The sequence below is a fragment of the Oryza glaberrima genome, chromosome 11, assembly GCF_000147395.1.
Source record: "Oryza glaberrima chromosome 11, OglaRS2, whole genome shotgun sequence".
NCBI classification, from domain to species: Eukaryota; Viridiplantae; Streptophyta; class Magnoliopsida; order Poales; family Poaceae; genus Oryza; species Oryza glaberrima.
In genome coordinates this window covers 18,479,583-18,488,998 of record NC_068336.1, presented here as the reverse complement: position 1 = coordinate 18,488,998, position 9,416 = coordinate 18,479,583, and the positions used below count along the sequence as shown (strand labels likewise).

Below are 9,416 nucleotides of genomic sequence, written 5' to 3'. Positions count from 1 at the left end.
TTATCAAGTAAAGATAAGGAAAAGCTTATAGATATTGATTTTAAATGAACCTACGCCTACTCGATTTTAAATGAACCTACACCTATAGAACGATACGTACGGGGATTTTTATAGTGGTGATGGGAAACGTTGTACTGTTCTCCTCAAGATTTTTAGTCCGTGCTCAAAGAGAATAAAAAACGCGGGTTCGGTGATTCTTGTACTGCTACTAGTATACTCCTCTGGACAGTACTGAATGAGTGAATGCCCCCACACACGGGAAGTCGTACAATGCACGTAAGAATGCAATTACTCTCCTCGATCGAATGGATTGACCTGGTAATGAGAACATCCATATCCCAGTGCCGTTTCCAAATTAATTTTGCTCGAGGAACATCGTAGTGTATAATTAAGGACATTAACGAAACTTAATATCCTTTTTTTCTCTCACGAGTATGTGTTTGATTATGATCGATGGTGGCTCAATTTATCTGACAGCCTTACAAATGATAAGTTAATTAAATTTCTCTCTCTACATGCAAAAAATGTCTCTATGTCTACAGTTTTTGAACGGAACGACTTCTGAAATTTCAGAGTTACCAGCGCGTCCTTGTACGTTCAATGTGGCTCTAGAAGAAGAAAACATGGTTCCTTTACTTTGAAAATTTGTTGGGATTATAATTTTATTTCCAAAATGTCATAATTATGATTCTTAGGTGGTACTCCCAGCTACTTCCCAAATTGATAATCATATAATAGAATTTAAAATTTCTTAAATTGATCATCATATACATGCATTGTAAGAGAATGTTATGTATGGTGTTTTAATTGATGTAATTTAAATTATCCTCCGTCGATTTGGGGAATAAGTGAGTATTTGAGATAGAAATTAAGATGAATATGAAGACAATGCACGCAAAACAAAAAAATCATTAGTGCGTAATTAATTGAGTTTTAATTATTACAAACTGAAGAAATAAATTTATTTGATATTTTAAAGAAACTTTTATATATAAGAAAGTTTTTACCAGAGATACATTTGTACAGTAGTTTAAGAAAATAGTGACGGAAATCAAAATAAAATCTACATCATAATCGGAACAAAATTAGAAAAATAAGATTTCAAGGGAGTACTGTCTCTTAAATAGTTTTTAAAAAGAAACTGCGAGTGGGGAATGAAGACGGGATATCAGGTTGAAACCACACAACTCTTATCGTTGCACTTTCTAAACGGCACAAAATGGAGCCTCCCTTTGCTATGCCGAAACGTAAAAGTCCTGAATGCTACTGCACAGGAGCACGCGCAGCCAAACGCTCGACAACAAAAAAAAAAACGCATCCTCCAAAAAAACAATAAAAACGTATATACGGAAAGCGTATATACGTACGTACACCAGAGATACCACCATTGTACTGTACAACGACGCTGCAAAATAAATACAAAAACCTGAGCTACCCGTACTCTTCTGTGGTCCGAAACAGAGCAGTCCAGAAAAAACGAAAGCGAAGGGAAAAAATGGCAAGTAAATAGATAAAACAAAACACGAGCCCAAATTCAGCCCAAGAAATATATTAATTTAACGTCGTTCGTTTCCGCGTCAGCCGCCGCTTGACCGCAGAATTTTATTCCCACCAAAAAAAAAGAAAAAAGAAAAAAAACGAAACGCAGCGCAGCAGCTACTCCCTCCCTACCCTAATATGGATTTTAATATTTTGCTGGTACTATTTAATCATTCGTCTTATTAAAAAAATCTAAAATTATTATTTATTTTTACTTATTCTATTATTATCTAAAGTGATTTAAGCATAATTTTTTGTTTTTTATATTTACATAATTTTTTTAATAATAAGACGAGTATGCAGAGTGTCAAAATTCCTTTGTATCAGAGGAGAGAGGAGGGAACGAGTAGTGCAGAGTGTAACGCAGCAGCAGAGCAGTAGACGCGCACACACGCGACACACCTACCCCACGAGCCGACGAGCGGGCTGAGCCGACGACCATGGCGACTGGTAAACGCCACACACCCCTCCTCACCCACCTCACCTCCGGTATATATACCCGCCAGACGCCCTCTCCCACCCCACCATCCTCCATTCCTCCTCCACCCACACGAATCGAAACCGCCATTGGAGGGAGCAGCTGCCGTTTCTTGGTTTCATTTCTTGGGAGTTCAATTGGAGAGCGCGCTTGAGGTGTTTGTTGTTGTTGCGCCATGCACCATACCAGGGCTGGCGCCGCCGATGGCGCCGGCGGCGGAGGAGAGGACATCGTGGAGGCCGGGGCGGAGGCGCCGCCGCCGCAGAGGGAGCGGCTGGTGCCGCACAGCGGGCCACTGAGCAAGAGGTCCGGGATGAGGAAGAGCGCGAGGTTCGCGGAGTCGGTGTCGGCGCCGCTGTCCGCGCCGTCGGGGGTGGCGGCGGCGCGGCGCGCCGCCGCCGCCGCCAACGACGACGACGAGGAGGACTACGTGGAGATCACCCTCGACGTGCGCGACGACTCGGTGGCGGTGCACAGCGTGAAGCCGGCGGGCGGCGGCGGCGAGGACTCGGACGTCACGCTGCTGGCGCGGACGCTGGAGAAGCGGTCGTCGTCGTTCGGCCACTCGGTAATCCGGAACGCGTCGTCGCGGATCAAGCAGGTGTCGCAGGAGCTCCGCCGCCTCGCCTCCGTCAACCGCCGCGGCGGCGGCGGCGGCGCCGGCGGTCCCCGCTTCGACCGCTCCAAGTCCGCCGCCGCCCACGCCCTCAAGGGCCTCAAGTTCATCAGCCGCGCCGACGGTGGCGCCGGCTGGCCCGCCGTCGAGAAGCGCTTCGACGACCTCGCCAAGGACGGCCTCCTCCCCCGCTCCAAGTTCGGCCAGTGCATCGGTACCATCTCGAACACCTTCTCCATCGTCGTCGTCTTCTTCCTCTCATCAACTAATCAATCACTCTCTCTGGCTGGCTTCAGGGATGAAGGAGCTGGAGTTCGCCGGCGAGCTGTTCGACGCGCTGGCGAGGCGGCGGAACATCTCCGGCGACAGCATCAGCAAGGCTGAGCTGCTGGAATTCTGGGACCAAATCTCCGACACCAGCTTCGACAGCCGTCTCCAAACCTTCTTCGACATGTAAGTAATTAGCAACCACACTTCATTAATTATTTGTTTAATCACCAATTAAACCAACAGTTAATTTTTGACTAATTAACTCGTCAATGGCTGAATTAATCAACTGTCTTGTTTGGTAATTAATGGACCAGGGTGGACAAGAACGCGGATGGCAGGATCACAGAAGAGGAGGTTAAAGAGGTAATTCAAACATACCCAGCTTTTTTGTCCCTCCAAGAACAGAAAAATTTGCTGATTTTCTCTGAAATTCCAAGCGGTTTTCGATCAGTTTCGATCTCTGTTTCTTGTTCTAGTTAAGATAGTAGTAGCTTGGATAGCTTGAAGCTCAATTTCTTAGTTGGCACATGCACATCAGCATCATCGACCAGTTCTCCACAACTGCACATCCTGCTCTCTTGAGGACAGCAAAGTTCTTGCTTGACTTTTTTTTTAATGTGACTTCTAATTCAAGTTCTTTTCCTCGTGTCGTGTCTCGATCGCAATGGCCAACCAGACTCGCATTCTTAAATTGATTATTGTTACCGGATCAAATTTTGATAGAGAAAGATCGTGTTTCTTTTCCCTCCCCTTTTGGATCAAGTTCTTGTTTTCTTTTGTAGAAAGATTCAATCCTTTTTTTTGGCTAATTAATTAGAATTAGAATTAAAACTATTGTGTTCTTCCTTCCAGATTATCACGCTGAGCGCGTCGGCCAACAAGCTGTCCAAGGTGCAGGAGCAGTCCGAGGAGTACGCTCGCCTCATCATGGAGGAGCTCGACCCCAGCAACCTCGGCTACATCGAGGTACATATATTCAAAATTCAGTCAAATTTCACTAAATTCTCAAACAATTTCGGTCCAGAAACGACGTCACCGTCAATGTCGCCGGCAACAATGGCCGATAATAATTTTGTGATTTTGCAGCTGTACAACCTGGAGATGCTGCTGCTGCAGGCGCCGAGCCAGTCGGTGAGGATCGGGACGACGAACAGCCGGAACCTGAGCCAGATGCTGAGCCAGAACCTCCGGCCGACGGCGGAGCCCAACCCGCTCCGGCGGTGGTGGCGCCGCGCCTCCTACTTCCTCGAGGACAACTGGCGCCGCGTCTGGGTGCTCCTCCTGTGGCTCGCCATCTGCGCGGGCCTCTTCACCTACAAGTTCATCCAGTACCGGCACCGTGCCGTGTTCCACGTCATGGGCTACTGCGTCTGCGTCGCCAAGGGCGGCGCCGAGACGCTCAAGTTCAACATGGCGCTCATCCTCCTCCCGGTGTGCCGGAACACCGTCACCTGGATCCGCAACCGCGCCGCCGTCGCCCGCGTCGTGCCGTTCGACGACAACCTCAACTTCCACAAGGTGATCGCCGTGGGGATCACCGTGGGGGCCGGGCTGCACGTCATCTCTCACCTTACCTGCGATTTTCCACGGCTGCTCCATGCAACCGACGCCGAGTACGAGCCGATGAAGAGGTTCTTCGGCGACACGCGGCCGCCCAACTACTGGTGGTTCGTGAAGGGGACGGAGGGGTGGACGGGGCTGGTGATGCTGGTGCTCATGGCGGTGGCGTTCACCCTCGCCACGCCGTGGTTCCGCCGCGGCCGCCTCCGCCTCCCCCGCCCGCTCAACCGCCTCACGGGGTTCAACGCCTTCTGGTACTCCCACCACTGCTTCGTCATCGTCTACGTTCTCCTCATCGTCCACGGCTACTACCTCTTCCTTACCAAGGATTGGTACAAGAAAACGGTACGTACCACTAAACCTTTATCTATTAGTCCATTGTACATGCCCTCGTCTCTCTATCCTACGTGGCGGTGCTGATGGTGGGTGACGTGGACGCAGACGTGGATGTACCTGGCGGTGCCGATGTTCCTGTACGCGTGCGAGAGGCTGACGAGGGCGCTCCGGTCGAGCGTGAGGCCGGTGAAGATACTCAAGGTTGCGGTGTACCCCGGAAATGTGCTGTCGCTGCACTTCTCCAAGCCACAGGGTTTCAAGTACAAGAGTGGGCAGTACATCTTCGTCAACTGTGCCGCCGTCTCGCCGTTCCAATGGTAAGCACACCGATCGATTTGAGCCGTCCGATCGGATTATCAGAATATATATATATGTATGAAAGCACACATGACTAAATAAAATGGAAGTAGGATAGTGCATAAGGATGCCTTTTGGACTAATAATTAATTAAATCACCTGTGGGTCTAGTTGATTTGATTAAGCAATTAAAGTTCCTTAAGTGGGAATGCTTTGAGCATCATCGTTCATATAATTATTAGGACGGCTAAGCCAAAGCAGAGGAGATAAGCTGGATATATGTGTATATATATATAATCTGTAATAAGGATGTGATGCTGACCATGTGACCCCACCTGCAGGCACCCATTCTCCATCACGTCGGCCCCACAGGACGACTACGTCAGCGTCCACATCAGGACGCTCGGTGACTGGACACGGGAGCTTAAGAACGTCTTCTCAAGGGTACTCAGCTAGTCCCATCTCACCATCTATTTGTCACAAATCTCGCAATCTTATCCAACCTTAAGCCCCTACAAATCTCCTCCTCATCATCATTATTATTATCATCGCTGTCACGGTTACTATCACTAATATTTTAGCTTAACAAATGACTTGTACATTTTTTGCAAACTAAAAAAGAATTAATCATGACAATATTATGTTTTTCAGGTCTGCCGGCCGCCGACGGAAGGGAAGAGCGGGTTGCTCCGGGCGGAGTACGACCGCGACGGCGCCATGACCAACCCAAGGTGAGAACACAACCCCGAACGCAAAACAATCCCCCCTTCTTCTTCTTCCCCGCTACGAAAATTCCCCGCATTTCCCTCAAATGTCAACCACATTTTCCCCCCTTTTTTTCAAAAAACCACATAAAAGAGACCCAAAAAAAAAAAAGAGAAACTAGTCGGCATGGTCCAACATGATGGGGTCCAGCCTTACAACGAGCGTGTGGAAAGTGATTCAGCCGGTGAGGTGAGGTGAGGTGGGTCGGACCGGACCGGGTCGCCGGTCAGGGTTGCGACCGAGCGATCGGGTCAGCTTGGTCACACATTTACACTTGTGTGGCTCAGGGTAGGTTGGTGGTTGGTAGTAAGTGTTAGTGGCCGTGTAAACATAATTACCACTACTAGGTTTTTGATTCACACAATGGGGATTAGTGTAAAGTGCTAGTGTGATATGAGTTGGTAGCCACCATCTCTGACCTAAAATAATTGTTCCTTTCAATGGAATATCTGTCTAAATAGTTTTTTTTGTGTGTGTATGTATATATGCATGGTATGCATGATCTCTGACCTAAGCTTGCACTGGGTGTGAGAATGAGATCATCTCTTGCATCAGGCATGAGCAAAATGTAGTAGTAATAGTAGTAGTACAAAGCATGCTTTCACATGGCTTGTTTAATTATTGTGTCCCTTCTGTTGGTGACACTTGTGTTTGTTATCCTCATCATGTGTGTGTATATATAGTTCTTGTGTAGTAGGGGTTGACCTTTGCTGTTCTGCAGAGCATGATCTTTGACATTTGTAGATAGGGTGGTGATAATTTAATTAGTCGGTGTAATGGTGATTAATTTGGTGAGATGGTGGTAGTACTAGTAAGTTAAGTAGGTTGCAACTAACTGAATAATGATGATATGAGTGTGGAAGAGAAGATAAATAGAGTTTTTTCTGTGTTGTGGAAGACGGCCCTTAGTTGAGGATAAGGTGAAGGGGGGATGTTTTTGCCAAGCCATATATTCCATTGAGTTTGTTTTTCTCTTTGTAGAACAAGAATGGAATATTTCTTGTCTTGTAGGGAAAAATAATGAAATCTTTTTGGTGACTAGAGAACAAACACATATTCTCTGCTCATGTTCTATCTCCATCCTAGAAATGTAAAATGTAGGACTAAAGATTCCCATTTTTTTTCTAGCTGAACAACAGTGAAGTATCCGTCTACAAAACCGTACCATTTCAATTTCCTTATCAAAATTAATCAAAGATAATATCATAATATGGTAATAATTTAGCTTAATTAATAAAATTTTAAGAAAATCAATTTTTTTTCCTACTGCAGCTTCCCCAAGGTGCTCATCGACGGGCCGTACGGCGCACCGGCGCAGGACTACAAGCAGTACGACATCGTCCTCCTCGTCGGCCTCGGGATCGGCGCCACCCCGATGATCTCCATCATCAAGGACATCATAAACAACATGAGGCAGCTGGACGGCGACCTCGAGGGCGGCGACGGCAACGACAACTCGGTGTCGTCGGCGGCGTTCAAGACGCGGCGCGCCTACTTCTACTGGGTGACGCGGGAGCAGGGGTCGTTCGAGTGGTTCCGGGGGGTGATGGACGAGGTGGCGGAGACGGACAAGAAGGGGGTGATCGAGCTGCACAACTACTGCACCAGCGTGTACGAGGAAGGGGACGCCCGGTCGGCGCTCATCGCCATGCTCCAGTCGCTCAACCACGCCAAGCACGGCGTCGACGTCGTCTCCGGCACCCGCGTCAAGACCCACTTCGCCCGCCCCAACTGGCGCAACGTCTACAAGCGCATCGCCCTCAACCACCGGGACCAACGCGTCGGTAAGCTCCACCACCACCACCATCATCATCGTCGTCATCATCATCATCGTTGTTGTTGTCTAGTTCTCCCAACATTCCGTTAAGTTTCGATCAGAGTTGCACCTCGAAGACCGTAAAAAATTGGGTTTCAATTAAAATTGCATCTTGAAAACCGTAAAATGCCGGGTCAGAGACTTTACAAGTTTTAAATCAAATTTGCATATTGAAGACTGTGAAAAGTCGGGTCAGGATATTTTTATTTTTTAATCCCCAACCGATAAATTTTTTTTCGAGCGAGTAGGGGAAATTTTAAATCTATACTACATGCTTTGGGAAATTAGACTTCTTGATATAGTAGGCTGAGCTGGTTTTGAGCTGCATTGGGGTTGGCATAAGTTGCTTCTGGGGATCTAGCTGATGGGGACAAGCATGATCAGAGTTTTGAGGTTGAGTGTTCAATTGGAAGTAGTGATGGACTGGGTGCAGCAGTTATCAAGGTTGAACAGGAACCTGCTGGTGAGATTAGGGAATGGGGACAGATCAATCACTGTTAGTTGTCACTGACAATTAGATTGCAATGAATGTTGGGTAACAATTTTTCTCTAAAAAAAATACTCGAAGTTAGTGCTTCCTGGTAGCTTCAGCTAATAAGTAAAGGAATACTAAATACTTCTTCATCGAAGCTTTTGACAAGCAATACATGCATAACATTAGCAACATCAGACTTTTGAGATTTGTTTATTTATGCACTTAGTTTGTGGATTGGGGAGAAGTTTGTTAGGTTGAATAGGAATCATATTAGTACTATATAATTTATGGATTGACCAATCATTGTTACTTGATGATAGTTACAACCGCTAAGCATACAGTCCCTTTAGGCTCTAGCTATACATTAAACAATACATAGTCAGGTATCCTAAAATTCTTCACCCATAAAGTTCAGTTCATATGCACAAAAAGATTCCCAAGATATGCCTGTGCCATGTTTTCAAGAAGTGATCCCTTACCTAACTGTATCATTATCAGGCATGATGCTATCATCTCAATCCAATCCTATCATGTGTTCATGCACTGTTGGAATTCTGAATTTTGACACTAAATTTGATTCTTCTTTGACATTACAGGGGTGTTCTACTGTGGCGCGCCGGTGCTGACGAAGGAACTGCGTGAGCTCGCTCAAGATTTCTCGAGAAAGACGAGCACGAAATTCGACTTCCACAAGGAGAATTTCTAGTTATCTGGAATCAAAACCAAAGTTTTCGCACGGCCATGTTTAGTACATACAAAGTTCTATACATATGACAAGTATGATGACATACATATTGGAAATGTAGAGGGATTAGATCAAAGTAGGTATTGCTTGATTGTGGCCAGGCTTGGCCAGATAATTTCATCGGTTTTTTGCTCTGGAAGAATAATCCAATGCCCCCCTTTGTACAGATCTTCTCCCAGATAATACTTTGTAATACTTAGAGTAGCCAATTTGATCAAATCAGTTTGTATCTAGTAGCATGTAGAGAGTTTCATGGAGGCCTAATCAGGTCAAAAATATCACAAATGTTTGGCCAAGAACAAGAAAAATCATGCCCATTGCAAGAAAGAAATTGCACTTTTTGTGGCTGGTACTGAATTGTGGACCTGAAGAACACACCTGATATTGGAGCACTGCACATGGTGGTGACCAACAAACATGAACAACCTCATGTCCTATGTCCACAACCAATGAGCACTGCCAACATATTAGGGTTCTAGAAGATGATGAGCATGATGGTACCCTCCTGGCCCACATAGC

The 9,416-nt window shown here is 46.4% G+C and overlaps 1 protein-coding gene across 1 annotated transcript; it reads left to right on the top strand.

Moving 5' to 3' along the window:
* The first annotated feature begins 2,049 nt into the window (after positions 1 to 2,049).
* Positions 2,050 to 8,919, top strand: LOC127754347 (respiratory burst oxidase homolog protein B-like). Its single transcript, XM_052279850.1, has 10 exons — positions 2,050 to 2,847; positions 2,930 to 3,086; positions 3,218 to 3,266; positions 3,756 to 3,869; positions 3,990 to 4,808; positions 4,905 to 5,116; positions 5,438 to 5,540; positions 5,748 to 5,827; positions 7,134 to 7,645; positions 8,749 to 8,919. The coding sequence occupies exons 1-10, from the start codon at positions 2,193 to 2,195 to the stop codon at positions 8,856 to 8,858; spliced, it is 2,811 nt and encodes a 936-aa protein (XP_052135810.1). The 5' UTR covers positions 2,050 to 2,192; the 3' UTR covers positions 8,859 to 8,919.
* Positions 8,920 to 9,416: the final 497 nt, after the last annotated feature.

Excerpts from the sequence above, each read along its gene's own strand:
- LOC127754347 (XM_052279850.1), top strand. The coding sequence starts at position 2,193 with ATGCACCATACCAGGGCTGGCGCCGCCGATGGCGCCGGCGGCGGAGGA. Across the intron at positions 4,809-4,904 it reads AGGATTGGTACAAGAAAACG|ACGTGGATGTACCTGGCGGT; the intron begins GTACGTACCACT and ends ACGTGGACGCAG. Across the intron at positions 5,828-7,133 it reads GGCGCCATGACCAACCCAAG|CTTCCCCAAGGTGCTCATCG; the intron begins GTGAGAACACAA and ends TTCCTACTGCAG.